At 33.9% G+C, this 16,846-nt stretch overlaps 1 protein-coding gene across 1 annotated transcript in view; it reads left to right on the top strand.

Moving 5' to 3' along the window:
• GRIK2 (glutamate ionotropic receptor kainate type subunit 2) overlaps positions 1–16,846 on the top strand; it is a 726,582-nt gene that overhangs the window by 673,792 nt on the left and 35,944 nt on the right. Inside the window, exon 14 of the mRNA XM_052645572.1 lies at positions 12,726–12,951. Within this exon, the coding sequence (XP_052501532.1) occupies positions 12,726–12,951 (226 nt within the window). The remainder of the gene's footprint in view (positions 1–12,725; positions 12,952–16,846) is intronic.

The following is a 16,846-nucleotide window of genomic DNA, read 5'->3' as shown; positions in this document are numbered from 1 at the left end:
ACGCAGATATGCAAGGGAAGTATCGTAGAATTAGAGAAAATGGCAAGTTCAAGCATCTGGGTTAGATACGGCTCTTCTAATTAAAATATGCCTCAGGTTAATGGTTTATATAATCATTGATGTAATTACCTTATATGTATTAAATTCATGATTATTGTGATTAAGTAAACTTGATTAGCCAATAGATGGAGAAATAATTCAAGTTGTTTCTCTCTCCTCCCTGTGGCTTGACTGATTTTTTTTTTCTACTATTTAGAAGCAAAGAATCCATTTTGTATATATATATACATATATATATATATATATATGGTAACCACAATACAGACATTATATAAACATCATTCTTAAAATGTTTTGATGAGATTTGTATCATTTCCCAGTAAAGTTTAGAAATTTTGAAAAAGGTACCGGTTGAAAGTGAAATGATGGTACTATTTTTTTTTAATTAATTTATTTATTTTAACTGGAGGCTGATTACTTTACAGTATTGTGGTGATTTTTGAAATACATCACCATGAATCAGTCATGGGTGTACATGTGTCCCCCCATCCCAAACACCCTCTCCCTCCTCCCTCCCCATCACATCCCTCTGGGTTGCCCCAGTGCACTGGCTCTGAGTGCCCTGTTTCATGCATTGAACTTGCACTTGTCATCTAGTTCACATATGGTTTCAATGCTATTCTCTCAAATCATCCCACCCTTGCCTTATCAAACAGAGTCCAAAAGTCTGTTCTTTACATATGTGTCTCTTTTGCTGTCTTGCATATAGGGTCATTGTTACCATCTTTCTAAATTCCATATATATGCATTAATATACAGTATTTGTGTTTTTCTTTCTGACTTACTTCACTCTACATAATAGGCTCCAGTTTCATCCACCTCATTAGAACTGACTCAAATGCATTCTTTTTAATAGCTGAGTCCATTGTGTATGTGTACCACAACTTTCTTAACATTCATCTGCTGATGGACATCTAGGTTGCTTCCATGCATTAGTTATTGTAAACAGTGCTGCAATGAACATTGGGGTACACCTGTCCCTTTCAATTCTGGTTTCCTTGGTGTGTATGTCCAGCAGTGAGATTGCTGGTTCATATGGCAGTTCCAATTTTTTAAGGAATCTCCACACTGTTCTCTATAGTTGCTGTACTAGTTTGCATTCCTATCAACATTGTAAGAGGGTTCCTTTTCCACACCCTCTCCAGCATTTACTGTTTGTAGACGTTTTGATGACAGCCATTCTGACAGGTGTGAGATGGTACCTCATTGTGGTTTTTATTTACATTTCACTGATAATGAGTGATGTTATCTTTTCATGTGTTTGTTAGCCATCTGTATGTCTCCTTTGGAGAAATCTCTGCTTAGTTCTTTGGCCCATTTTTTGATTGAGTCATTTATTTTTCTGGTATTGAACTGCATGAGCTGCTTGTATATTTTGGAGATTAATACTTTGTCAGTTGTTTCATTTGCTATTATTTTCTCCCATTCTGAAGGCTGTCTTTTCACCTTGCTTCTAGTTTCCTTTGTTGTGCAAAAGTTTTTAAGATTAATTAGGTCCCATTTGTTTATTTTTACTTTTATTTCCATTATTCTGGGAGGTGGGTCACAGAGGATCTTGCTGTGATATATGTCAGAGAGTGTTCTGTCTATGTTTTAATCTAGTAGTTTTATAGTTTCTGGTCTTACATTTAGATTAGAAAGTGTTCTAGTTTCATTCTTTTATAGGTGGTTGACCAGTTTCCCTAGCACCACTTGTTAAAGAGATTATATTTTCTCCATTCTATATTTTTGCCTCCTTTGTCAAAGATAAGGTGTCCATAGGTGTGTGGTTTGATCTCTGGGCTTTCTATTTTGTTCCATTGATCTATATTTCTGTCTTTGTGCCAGTTCCATACTGTCTTGATGACTATAGCTTTGTAGTATAGTCTGAAATCAGGCTGGCTGATTCCTCCAGTTCCTTTCTTCTTTCTCAAGATTGCTCTGGCTCTTCGAGTTTTTTTTGTGTTTTCATACAAATTGTGAAATTATTTGTTCTAGGTCTGTGAAAATTATTGCTGGTAGCTTGATAGGGATTGCACTGAATCTATATATTGCTTTGGGTAGTATATTCATTTTCACTATATTGATTCTTCCAATCCATGAACATGGTATATTTCTCCATCTATTTGTGTCATCTTTGATTTCTTTCATCAGTGTTTTATAGTTTTATATATACAGGTCTTTTGTTTCTTTAGGTAAATTTATTCCTATGTATTTTGTTCTTTTCATTGCAATGGTAAATGGGATTGTTTCCTTAATTTCTCTGTTTTTTCATTGTCAGTATATAGAAATGCAAGGGATTTTTGTGTATTAATTTTATATCCTACAACTTTACTATATTTATTGATTAGCTCTAGTAATTTTCTGGTGGTGTCTTTAGGGTTTTCTATGTAGAGGATCATGTCATCTGAAAACACTGAGAGTTTTATTTTTTCATTTCCAATCGGTATTTCTTTTATTTCTTTTTCTTCTCTGATGCTGTGGCTAAAACTTCCAAACCTATGTTGAATAGTAGTGGTGGACACCCTTGTCTTGTTCCTGACTTTAGAGGAAATGCTTTCAATTTTTTTCCATTGAGGATAATGTTTGCTGTGGGTTTATCATAGATGACTTTTATTATGTTGAGGTATGTGCCTTCTATGCCTGCTTTTCAGAGGTTCTTTTTTTTTTTAATCATAAATGGGTATTGAATTTTGTCAAAGGCTTTCTCTGCATCTATTGAAATAATCATGTTTTTTATCTTTCAATTTGTTGATGTGGTGTATCACATTGATTGATTTGCAAGTATTGAAGAATCCTTGCATCTGTGGGATAAAGCCCACTTGGTCATGATATGTGATCTATTGGATTCTGTTTGCTAGAATTTTGTTGAGGATTTTTGCATCTATGTTCATCAGTGATATTGGCCTGTAGTATTCTTTTTTTGTGGCATCTTGGTCTGGTTTTATTAGGGTGATGGTGGCCTCATAGAATGAGTTTGGGAGTTTACCTTCCTCTGCAATTTTCTAAAGAGTTTGGGTAGGATAGGTGTTAGCTTTTCTCTAAATTTTTGGTAGAATTCACTTGTGAAGTCATTTGGTCCTAGGCTTTTGTTTGTTGGTAGAATTTTGATTACACTTTCCTGGCTTGTGATGGACCTGTTAAGGTTTTCTATTTCTTCCTGGTGCAGTTTTGGAAGGTTATACTCTTCTAAGAATGTGGCCATTTCTTCCAAGTTGTCCATTTTATTGGCATATAGTTGCTGATAGTAGTTTCTTATGATCCTTTTTATTTTTGTGTTGTCTGTTGTGATTTCTCCATTTTCATTTCTAATTTTACTGATTTGATTCTTCTCCCTTGTTTTCTTGATGAGTCTGGCTAATGGTTTGTCTATTTTATTTATTTTCTCAAGGAACCAGCTTTTAGTTTTGTTGATTTTTGCTATGGTCTTCTTTGTTTCTTTGTCACTTGTTCCTATTCTGATTTTTATGATTCCTTTCCTTCTACTAATTTTTCAGGTTCTTCATTTATTCTTTCTCTGGTTGCTTTAGGTGTAAAGTTAGGTTATTTATTTGATGTTTCTCTTGTTTATTGAGGTAAGCTTGTAATGCTAAGAACCTTCCCCTTAGCACTGCTTTTACTGAATCCCATAGGTTTTGAGTTGTTGTATTTTCATTTTCATTTCTTTCTATGCATATTTTGATTTCCTTTTTTATTTCTTCCACGATCTGTTGGTTATTCAGAAGCATGTTGTTTAGCCTCCATATGTTTGTATTTTTAATAGTTTTTTATCCTATAGTTGACATCTAATCTTACCTCATTGTGTTCAGAAAAGATGCCTGAAATGATTTCAATTTTTTTGAATTTATCAAGGCTAGATTTATGGCCCAGGATGTGATCTATCCTGGAGTATATTCCAAGTGCACTTGAGAAAAAGGTGAAATTCATTGTTTTGGGGTGAAATTCCCTGTAGATATCAATTAGTTCTAACTGGTCCATTGTATTAGAAAATGATGGTTCTTTTAAGAGTTTCAAATGTTGATGATTTTTTTTCCTCACACCTATTTATATTTCAGAGTTTCAATTAGAGAGGAGCTAGAGACCTAGCAAAAGTGTAATTAATTTTAATCGTAAAGGAAAGGGAATTATTTCCTCTGACTTCCTGTCATACATCCCCTCATCAATTTAGGTTACACCTCATCTGTCATTTGTCATGACATTTATCCCACCATTTCATAATTCTTAGTTTACTTTTCCAGCATTTATGAGATATTAAGCTTTGCATCCACAGTGCCTGCTATGGTCTTTTTTACTAAGCTGGTACTCAACACATATTGGAATGAAAGAACAAGTGAGTGAATGGGTAAGTGAGTGAATGGGTAAACAAGTGAATGTTTCCATGTTCCTATAAATTATAAATTATTCCAAAGGTAAAGGAATAGATATCAGAATTTAATAGGTATATGCTGCAGTCCTAGAAGAAAGTTGTTATGTTTCTCCATTGATTGATCATATAAGTTTGCAGCAAGAATAAAATCCTGATATCTTTAGAGAGTTTTATTGCTAATCAAAGTGACTTTATGTCTGTTCTCATTCATTCCTCCTTAACATTTCTGTGAAATTGTTAAGGAAGCATTTTATTCGATATGGCCAAGAAATTGTGGTTCAGGTTCTTCCTTTGACCAAATGAAGATGGTTCCTAATTTTATTTAAATTTGACCAAGTGACAGTAAAATCTATTACTGGTTGCTATTATTTATGAGAGAATAAAATATTTGAGCATGAAATTTCATGATATCTCATTTAAAGAATAAAATGCAATGGCCAGAAGAATCATCAGCAGGAATTCTAAACAGGTTAGAATGAACTATCAAATCCTGACTCATCTTCCTCTAAAGGACAACTTTACCAAATAACTTTAAACTTGCTGCCCATCATATTATGCTCAGTCATAATTCTCTGTCTTATTCCTCTGCTAACTCTCAATAATATTAAGAAGAGCAGTTCTCTCTGTTTTGTTGTCTTTCCCTTCAAATAACCTGTTTTAAAAGATTACAGATGCTTTGAGATAAAGCTGCCGGGATTATTCCAAGGACTGTCAGGTTTGCTAACAACCAAATGCTTTCAGATCACTGCATTTGCCTCAGATCCACCTTTGATATGAACCACATATGGCTTCAGTCCTGTTTTCCTAAATTAACTCTAATTTCCTAGTGACCAAGGTCAGATGAGTCCAGATAGGGCTCAGCTGTTCTTACCTAGCACATATGTTCCAGTGTTGTTGGTAATTTATTTACTGTAATAAAAAATTAAAATGCAAATCTCAGCCAGATTCTCCTTTACCAAGGTCTCCCTTGGTATGGGCTTTTTCAAATCACATATTAGGAATGAATACATACTGACTTTTTCATAACAATATGAAAAATGTTATTATAGCATTTTTATCAAATATTTAAGTTAATATTAGAAATAAAATTGGTAATGTGGAATTTATTGAAAAGGAATACTTTGAGTAAGTGCCAATGACACCAAATTTACTTTGGTAATTTTGAAAAATCATCAGAAATTACTGCTTCTTCTTCTAGTACTTCACCATATCCATTCATACATTAGAGTTCAACTAATTCTGCTAAGGAGATAAGTTATTGTTTCATGAATGTTTTATATTTTAAAATAAAAATAAATGGGTTCTTAACATAAATGAAGTATATCTTTAAAGTTACTTCAAGATGTTTTAGGTGCTATGCTACTAGATAAAAGGGCTTCCCTGGTGGCTCTGAGGGTAAAGAATCTGCCTGCAATACGAGACCCAGATTCGATTCCTGGATCAGGAAGATCCCCTGGTGAAGGAACTGGCAACCCACTCTAATATTCTTTCCTGGAGAACCCCACGGACAGAGGAGCCTGGCAGGCTGCAGTCCATGTTGTCACAAAGAGTTGGACAAAAAGCCCTGAACAACAACTACTTGATAAACTTTTTTAAAGAATTTGAGTTGTAGCCAAAACTTCAAATATTATGTTTTAAAAAACATTACAAAATAGCACTGGATTTTCTTTGTATTGTTGATGCTTTGTGGTCATAATAGTTCAAACTAGATTAATATTAAAGATTTCTTCTCTTATTCAATAAAATAAGCTTTCCTGTAGAACAGGCATAAAAAGTTAATTTAAATTCTTGTTTCCAGAGGTTTCATAAACATTTTCTTACCATTTTTAAGGTATCAGATAGGTTTATAGGTCCATAGACACAAAATGATTTCTGAATTTTATTTTTTCTGGTTTTGCATTTATTTAAAAATGAATTGTAATATAATTGCTTTACAATGTTGTATTAGTTTCTGCTGTATTATGAAATAAATCAGCCATATTCCCTCCCTCTTGAACCTTCTTTCCATCCCTACATCCTACCCCTCAGTGTCATCACAGAGCACCCAGCTGAGCTCCCTGTGCTTTATTTGAATTTTAGTTTGTATTTGACATTGAGCAAAGGGAGTGGGGAGAATAATTCACTTGCATACTAAACAATTTAAGTCAAAGATTTTTTTTAAAGATGGCTTTGAATTTGTAAAATATGTTGTTCACAATAAAAGTTCTATGCCAGTGGTACAAGAATAACTGTTACTTGTTTGGCTTTCATAACATTTTAGATGGGATAGAAACAAAATTTCAAAGCGCTGGAGAAGGAAATGGCAGTCTGCTCCAATAATCTTGCCTAGAAAATTCCATGGACAGAGGAGCCTGGTGGGCTATAGTTCGTGGTATCACCAACAGTCAGACACTACTGAGTTGACTAAACAACGACAACATTCTTACACTAATATCTTACCAGTTGTAAATGTCTCTCTCTAGAACGTTCAGGAAAAATGTTGCCTAAAACCCATTAGTTATTGGAGATCTGCAAAGAGCCAGATACTTTCAGGTTGCATAGTTATCTTGAGTTCTGTCAGAAACTAAAGTTATATATGTTTACATTTGGAATCATCTATATATTTAAAAGCTTTTAAGTATACTGAATGTTATTTTTAAAGCACAACATCTTCTGGCATCTGTGAATTTTTAAAAAGTCTTGTATTTCTTATTCTTAACAAGATTTTTTTAAATCCGTTCGTTTACATTTCATAGCCTCTGAAAACTGCTATTATAAAGAGACAGTGCCTTATGAATTCATTTTATTGGTTTTATGTTGATATAGCAAAAACCAAGTCAACTTACAAGCCTCAGCATTTTGATAAAATAAACACTGCTAAACATTGACATCCTAAATCTGTCCAGTATAGAAGGAAAAGTGTCCTTAATATGGGACACACACACGTATATACACATCCCAAAAGAAAGAAATTTATTCTGGTGTTTAGAGTGGCTGTGTAGTTGTGTGAGAAAATCAGATTATTTTATTTCAAATATTTTAAATATATTTCCCTGGTGGCTCAGACAGTGAAGAATCTACCTGTAATGAAGGAGACCCAGATTCAGTCCCTGGCTTGGGAAGATCCCCTGGAGATGGAAATGGCTATCCACTCCAGTATTCTTGCCTGGAGAATTCCATAGACTGAGGAGCCCGGTGGGCTATCATCCATGGAGTTGTAGAGTTTCCTTTATATTGCTTTGATTTTACTATTTGTTTCAATCAATATCTATGAGACTTGATTTATCTACTTGACTTTATATTACTGTGTACAACATAACTATAATGATAATACTTGGGAATATTTTTCATTTTTGCTAAAGACATTATTGTCTCATTATGAAATTAAAATCCTTCTTTAAAATTATGATGTCATAAATCCTATCAGCAAGTTTCTCTTTAAAATCTGTCTTCACTACTATTTTTTTTTTTAATCAAGTAGCCTTAGTATACTCACCTGTGAAGTAAAGGAGTGAAACAAGATGTTCTTATGTTTAATTTTTTTTCACTAACTCATTTTTTAACTTGACTTTACTCTATCTGAATAACTTCTCTTCTATATCTAATTTGCCATTACCTTAATTCTTGCCTTATGGAAAATTTATAATATTTCATGCTTTGTTTATTACCTGGCTTTCGTTTTTCATGTTTCTCTTAAATAATACATTATTCTAGACTGTCCGTCCTAACAAATTTGGCATCATTGGTGCCAACCTATATTCCAATTCCTTAGTCTTTTCTGGTGCTCTGTGTAGGTCCTCACTTCTCTATGTCACTGTTGCTGGAGAACCTTCAAAGACTGTTTACATTTGGTTCAGCAGCTTATTCTCCATCCCTGATTTTATCTTGTCCCTTGGCAATGATCACCAGCTACTTTATGGAATGAAGCTAACATTAGTCTAAGAGGAGATTGAGAGGACATAATATACAGATCAATCTTTTAACATGCCCCATCTTCTACCTATGAGCTTTAGTTCACATGGCAACTTGATATTTCCTTATTTCTACATAAGTGAACATAAACTTTCAGACAATATATAAATATTTATTACTTTTGTTTTTAGTTACCTGCTTACTGACCTTAAATGAGTTCTTCTTCTTAATATTTAACTTGTAAAGCTTTCATATACTATTTTTAACCTTAGAGATCCTATGGTCTTTCCTATTTTGAAAGTATTCAACAATTTCTATTTTGCTAGAAATAAAACTAGCTGAGTCTCCTTATTTCCTCCTTATGCATTAGATCTTAGAGTATTAGCACAATTCCATCTGTATTTAATATATATATTTTGAAATTAGAGGTCAAGTCAGTTGCACTGTTTTAAAATCCTCTTTTATTCTACATTTCACTTGAGGATTCCATTTTTTATATCAGATTTTTAATATGTATCTGATCTTTGAACGTGTTATCTTTCAACAAAGTCTATTTAGAATTTTTCTTTGAATTTATGCAATATCTTTTACCTTGCTAAGGATATTAATGTCATTTTATTTGTTTTATTCTTTATCATTTATGTTAGAGACTCACTGCAACCACAAGTGCTTAATTAAGGATGAAAAACTATGAGCTTCACTTTAGGGTGATGTAGTGGTTCATTTTTTTTTTGTAAATCCATGATATGTGCCTTTAGCTGTAGTTGTTATAGTACATCGTTGTTAAGACTATGAACTGGTAGCCTGTTTACCCATGTTTCCCTCCTACTTTTGCCAGGAAGAAGCCACATGAGTTTAGGTGAACTATTAACTGCTCTATGTTTTCATTTTCTAATTTTAGAATGGGGACAAAAATATCTACCACCTAATAAAAATGTTATAAGACTTAAATGATTTAATATGTATAAATAATTTATAATAATGTTTGGCACATGCTGAACTCTATATGTGTTAACTGCTATTATTACCTTTTTTGTTGTTATTGTTTTATTAATATTATTACTGTCTCTTTAGAGAAGTTCAATTTTGCTTAAAAATATCTTCCTGGAGGAATTCAAAGATCAAAGACAGACAGAGGGCTGACTGATCTCAACATTGGTTATAGATTCCAACATGTTCATTCTAGGCAAGTGTGGCTTGCCTAGATCAACTCATCCAGTGTGCTCTTGTTTACTTCCCACAGAATAAAACCTCTCGGCCTTTGCTTGGGTGGGATGGAGCAGTCACAAAGAGAGTTGTTTTTAAGACATTTTTTCAATATATTCTACTTTTGTTAGACCTTTAATCATTCTGGCTTTGAGAGGGATATGGAAATGTTAATCTCAGAAACTTTTGCAGGGGAAAAGAGGGCCTTAAAAGTTGATTAGCTCAACTGCCATTCATCTGTCTGCATTCCTCCTTCCAAAATTTTGTTCTGCTGCACTTTATCTGATCCTCTTTTGCCTTGTAGTTTCACACCATAGGAGAGAATATGTGTTCAAAGATGATATTGGTGTTTTTAACAAAAATAAAACACAAGCACTTGGTAGTATTATGCTCTCTTTTTAACAAATAGAGTAACAAAAATGTCTTATTACTGCATAGTGTTTTTACATGTAGTGTCCTTATTTAATCCTCACAAAAACCTTAGAAGTTTGGTAGATATTTGACTACCATGTAAACTAAAATTAAAAGAGATTAGTTAGCTTGCATAAGAACATATTTTTTTAACAAAAGAAAAAGAATTGGTGATCATTCTGACTCGGACCTACATTATTCAGAATTTATCTATATATTAGTTAAGTATAGGTAACCAATTACTCATGTGTGGCCATATTTATAGAGAAAAGTACATAGTAAGCTTCATATTCAGCCTTAGTGTTTTGTTCAGATACTTTCTTCATATACTTTATAAGAAATCTTAGCTGCTTTAAACTTAAGTGTTTCAGTAAAATTCATGTTCAAGCCTTTTGTTTTTAAACTAGTGATAACTAACGTCTATACTATCTTCACTACTGAAAATGATAAAAGTAATAAAATTTCCAGGTGACCCTAAAGACTAGTTTTGTATTTTAACTTTCTATAGAAATAGTTTGAATTTAAAGGCCTCACATACCAACACATACATACATGCAATCTACAAAGACTTTAATCTTATCTCCCATATCTGGCTACACAGTGTTGTGTTTTATAGCCATAACTGATAGATGACTGTGCTCAGTTGGAAATTGTAGTCAAAGAATGACAGCCAAACTAGCAAGCAAGCCATGTAAAATGTGAGTGAGCAGCAGATAGGCAATATCTCTACACTGAAATATTTGGGTGTTTATTATGAGAAACAAAGCAGTTTGGGTAACTTTTCTATCAAAACCTATTATCCCATATAAGAATACTAGGAATAGGCTTATTTTCTGTAGACAGGAAAGATGATTGAAACTGTACAAAAATCATAGACAATAGATTCAAGAAAACCAGAAATATATTAAGAGATATTTAAGTAAAAATGGAAGACAGGAAGTTATTAATAAGGACCTATTTTATAGCACAGAGAACTCAATACTCTGTAATGGCCTGTATGAAAAAAGAATCTAAAAGAGCCTGGCAGGTCCATGGGGTTACAAAAGAGTCAGACACAACTTATTGACTAAACAACAACAAAGATGTTACATTTTAAATTGTCAAGTAATGAACATGCAGTTTTGATACATGAATTTTTAGTATTACATTCATGGGATTGTGTTTGTTATCAGTCACAGATTCACTAAATCAAAAACTGTGTCCAATTTTATTTTTTACATAAAATCTCTTTAATCTGAAAGTGAGCTCTGATTTTGATTTTATTTTGTATTTTGACCTCACTTAATCCAAAACATTAGGAGAAAACATTTTTTACCTTTGAAAGGAAATGAACTTGTTGTAGCCAGCCTCATTATGTTCCTAATTTGGATAGCGAAATATATCTTTGCAAAATCTCACTATTGGTCATAATGATTCCAGTAAAAATATCACCACAGTCTTCCTTTCATTTCCCATTTCTACTCCAAACATTTGACTATTTTCCTTAAAAACAACTGACATGCCACCATAGCTGCCCAAATTTGTTATCATGCCAATCTCATTCTGGGTGCTCTAGCTGCCTTCTTTCAAAGACTGGCCTATCAGCATGTTTTAATGTTCATTGGAGAGCAAAGGTTTGCATTTTTATTGCTTCTTAGCTCTAAGCTATACTTGTTTTTATAAAGCATATATTGCACCGTTAGGTATTTCCCCACCTCCACATTAATTTTTTTCTTCCCATTTTATCATTGAAATAGTGCCATAATTTTTAAAAATATTATTCTGTACTATCTTTTAGTGGGAGGAATAATAATATCACGTTTATGTCCTGGCACATGTAGGACTAAATTTATACTTATACTGCAAAAGATTGTATACCTGTTTATTGGAAAATAGTTTCAATGTTTTATGGCAGAACAACCAATGAGGTGAAAATCCTCCTTGTGTTTATAATTGGAATATTATGTTTTGTGTTGGTATAAGAATGAAACTAAGGTAAGGGTTTCACAAATGAGCTTTCCATAAGCAGATGCTAACCTTTTTCCTATTTATGTTTTAGCAGTGCCTTCTGAACAAAACCCATTCCTTTCCTTTAGCAATAAGTCGTACTGAAGTCCTACTGAGAATTTCCAGCTGGATATAAAAACTCTTCTATTTTCTTGGTCCAGGAATCCTTAGTTAGTAAGACCTGGATGATTGATTTCCTGTTGTCCTGAGGCAGGTTAAAAGAAGTTCTATGGTGTCCAGATTGTGTCTCAGCAGAAATGTAGTCATCTTACTTGTAATATCCTTATTTGTAACAAATTCCTCTTGTCTCTTCAACTTATATTTGTATGTGTCCTTGGGGGATAATGTAACATCTGTGTCATAGTCAACAATGAATTCGGGGAAAAAAAATCTCTTACACTTTTATAGTGTCAATCGGTGTCCAGTGTCTGCATTTTCCAAATTTGGTGCTATAGTAATGTTGAAAGATAAAATTGTACACATGAGATACTCATGTGAGATACAAACACAAAAATCCCTCCTTATTAGTCTGTTTTATTCTTTCTTTTTTTATTGCCTCCTATGATTTACTAGTTGTGATATTTTAAATCTTAGGGCATTTTTTTTATATATTTGGCTAAATAAATCTGCTCCATGCCTGGAAATACAATGAAGAATTGCTCTGAGAAATGATTCTTCACAGATTTTGATTTTTGTTGTTGTTGTTTACTAACAATACAATTATACAGTATTATGAGCAAACTAAACATAGTTAATTTCATCAAAATATTGTAGGATCACATGGAAACTAAGGAATATCTTTCTTATGTATCCTGTTTTTCCCCAGAAATCAAAAATCTCCACATATGACAAAATGTGGGCCTTTATGAGTAGCAGGAGGCAGTCTGTGCTCGTCAAAAGTAATGAAGAAGGAATCCAGAGAGTCCTCACCTCTGATTATGCTTTCCTAATGGAGTCAACGACCATCGAGTTTGTCACCCAGCGGAACTGTAACCTGACACAGATTGGTGGCCTCATAGACTCCAAAGGTTATGGCGTTGGCACCCCCATGGGTAGGTTTCATGTCAGCCGCTTGTTCCTTGTTCATTAATCCTAGTTGCTGCGAGAAGGGAGAAAAAAACAGTGCCTCCATATGCCATTAGGAATTTTGCTTCAAACAAATGTATCTTGCTATATTCTGTGACTATATAAAAACAGGAAAATATAAGCAGTTGGACATCTGCTTCTAAAGGAATGAGTAACAAAAGAAAAAGTGATTTCTACTAAAATGGTCAGTAGACATTTTTGCTATATCAGAGTTGAAAAAATCCACAACACCCCCTGTAAAGGACCTTCTCTTTAATTTTACACTTAAAAAAAATTCGATAGTATACTAACACATATATATGGAATTTAGAAAGATGGCAATGATGACCCTGTATGCAAGACAGGAAAAAAGACACAGATGTGTATAACGGACTTTTGGACTCAGAGGGAGAGGGACAGGGTGGGATGATTTGGGAGAATGGCATTCTAACATGTATACTATCATGTAAGAATTGAATCGCCAGTCTATGTCTGACACAGGATACAGCATGCTTGGGGCTGGTGCATGGGGATGACCCACAGAGATGTTATGGGGAGGGAGGTGGGAGGGGGGTTCATGTTTGGGAACGCCTGTAAGAAATAAAGATTATAAAATTAAAAAAATAAAAAACTAAAAAGAAAAAAAAAAAAGAAAATAACCTGCAATCACACATAATAGCAAGCATAAAAAAAAAAAAAGTTCGATGAATAAAATAAAGTTTTTGGAACTTTATATTTTTGGATTAGTGGTGTATGAATATAGTCTTTGATTTTGCTGACTCAAAGAATGAGCTTTAAATGGTTACTGTGAATAATCATTTTATTTAAGAGAAGTGTATGTTTTATTTAAGAGTACTAGCAGAGGATTTACCAGTAAAATACCTAGAATAATTTACACTAGGAGTGATTGTATTTAACATTCTTCTATATGACAAAATTAGTTTCAGTAATAATCATGGAATGAAATAATAATAATTGCCAGAAAAGACAATGAAAATTTACATTTATTGAGCTTAATATTTATGTATAATATATGAATATATATATATTTATATGATAAGTTAATGAATCAATAAATACATAATATTAGAGTATATACATACATGCTGTGGGCATAAAAATGGCTCCCCCCAAATGTCCCTGGTTTAATGCCCCAAACATGTGAATATGTTGCTGCTGCTGCTGCTAAGTCGCTTCAGTCGTGTCCAACTCTGTGTGACCCCAGAGACAGCAGTCCACCAGGCTCTGCTGTCCCTGGGATTTTCCAGGCAAGAACACTGGAGTCGGTTGCCATTTCCTTCTCCAATGCATGAAAGTGAAAAGTGAAAGTGAAGTCGCTCATTCGTGTCCAACTCCTAGGGACCCCATGAACTGCAGCACGCCAGGCCTCCCTGTCCATCACCAACTCCCAGAGTTCACCCAAACTTACTTCCATCGAGTTGGTGATGCCATCCAGCCACCTCATCCTCTGTCGTCCCCTTCTCCTCCTGCCCCCAATCCCTCCCAGCATCAGAGTCTTTTCCAATGAGTCAACTCTTCCCATGAGGCGGCCAAAGTATTGGAGTTTCAGCTTTAGCATCAGTCCTTCCAAAGAACAGCCAGGACTGATCTCCTTTAGGATGGACTGGTTGGATCTCCTTGCAGTCCAAGGGACTCTCAAGAGTCTTCTCCAACACCACAGTTCAAAAGCATCAATTCTTCGGTGCTCAGCGTTCTTCACAGTACAACTTTCACATCCATAGATTAACCACGTGGGTCCAATGTAATTGAAAGAGTCCATATAAGAAGGAGGCACAGGTGTCAGAGTTACAATTAAGGAGATAACACAACAGAAGTTGAGAAAAAGAATGTGCATATGCTAATCCACCTGGGCTGCTAAAAAAAAAATACCAGAAAGTGCTTAAAAAACAATCGTGAACAATGACACTATAATAGTTTTAAAACTTCTGCAAAGTTTTCAACAACTGGGTCAAAATTGATTTTCATGTAATTGTGTTTAATATATGGTATAGCCATATTTCTCAATGTATCCTCATTCATAATTTTATTGCTTTTAATTTTGAAAAGTTTCTTTCAAATCAACAAACATGTATACTATAATTACATAGTGAGGCACAGATTCATAAAAAATCCCATTTCATGATAAATTCAGAAATTGCAATACTATCCATGTCTTTGTTTCTTTGGGATCATTTCTAACAACTTTCAAAAGTCTAGAAAGTCCAAAAATTTTCCACAATAATAGCTTCAGAAAAATTCAACATTAAACTCTTCCATATTTGGTAAAGTTTATTCAGGTTCACTATAGCTGAAAATAGTTTGAACTGGCTCTGAGAGAATTTTGAGATATTCACTCCTGTAACATTGCATATTCCAGCATTTATATGATAGATGAAAAATAATGATTCCACAGTCGCTGTTGAAATAAATAAAGCAAAACAAAACAAAACCAGAAAGAATCTGCCTGCAATGTGGGAGACCTGGGTTTGATCTCTGAGTTGGGAAGATCCCCTGGAGAAGGAAAAGTCTACTCATTCCAATATTCTGGCTTGGAGTATTCCATGGATGGCATAGTCCATGGGGTCACAAAGAGTTGGACAGGACTGAGTGACTCACTTTCACTTTAAAGCTATATAAAGAGGATTCTCCAATTTAGTTGCCAAGTGGAGTACAATGTTTATTAAAGAATAAAAAATAAATATTTGCTAATTCAAAGTTCAATAAGTAGGGTTGTTAAAACTCAATAATAAATATTTAGAACTCAGATGAACAAAAGATATTTTACAGGGAGGGATGTTTTATTATTGACATGTTTTGACTTGCCAGTGTGTGTGGTGATAGTTGTTGCTACTGTTGTTTTAAAATTCTCTACACAAAATGAACCTCCTTTTCTGCTCACACTGGGAACAGACCATCCAAAGCTTTGCCATTATTGTGCCAAAGTATATATAATTAATTCTAACATATAAAGATGATTGAGTTATCCTAATTATAATAAGCTTAAGGGACGTGTCTTTTCAAAATGTTTTAACTTATATTCATAATAAGGATTGAGTTCATTATGATAGTTTTATGTTGATCATGTGTTCAAATTCTAGCATACTCCCTAGTTAGATCCCATATGGTTCTTTCCCTCTGTAAGAATTCCCTAACGAATTCAACAGTTTCATGCATTCATGTACCATTTATTTGGAGTTTATGATGAGCAACTTTGATAAATTTTCAAGCTTAGTGAAAGTGAAAATATTAGCCACTCAGTCGTGTCTGACTCTTGGCCATACCATGGAGTATAGCCTTCCAGGCTCCTCTGTCCATGGGATTCTCCAGGTAAGAATACTGGAGCAGGTAGCCATTCCCTCCTTTAGGGGATCTTCCCAACCCAGGGATTGAACCCAAGTCTCTTGCAAGAATCTCTGGCAGATTCTTTACCATATGTTAGAAAAGAGGCTGATTATATGCTCAAAGCTATCATCACGTAGTATTTTGCACAATGATATTCTATATTTAGTCTTATCATTTATTGTGATCTTGGACAAGTGACATGAAGTTTATATTTTCTGAATTTCTCTTTTTTAATTAGTAAAATTAGAGAGTTAGACTAGGAAAACCTAAGGTCTATTTAATGCTAAATATGGTGTTTCAGATAATATGCTTGACAGATTCCTAGAGTTTGAGTTAAAGTGGGAAGGAAACTATCATGTGAAGCAATATGGTTTGCTGATGTCTCAGAACAAATTTTAAAAATCAAACACCTTTAACACCTATGAAGAATGGAAGCAGTGATTGATAGGTTCCTATTGCTTCACAGTTTCATTTGGAAAGAACTGAAGAAAATAAATTCATTTTGTTTCTGAAAGGAGTGAGATTCCTGTATATCCATAC

The sequence above is a fragment of the Budorcas taxicolor genome, chromosome 9 (genome assembly GCF_023091745.1).
Source record: "Budorcas taxicolor isolate Tak-1 chromosome 9, Takin1.1, whole genome shotgun sequence".
Classification (NCBI taxonomy): Eukaryota; Metazoa; Chordata; class Mammalia; order Artiodactyla; family Bovidae; genus Budorcas; species Budorcas taxicolor.
The sequence above is the reverse complement of the archived record's forward strand: the minus strand, read 5'-3'. Positions and strand labels throughout refer to the sequence as shown.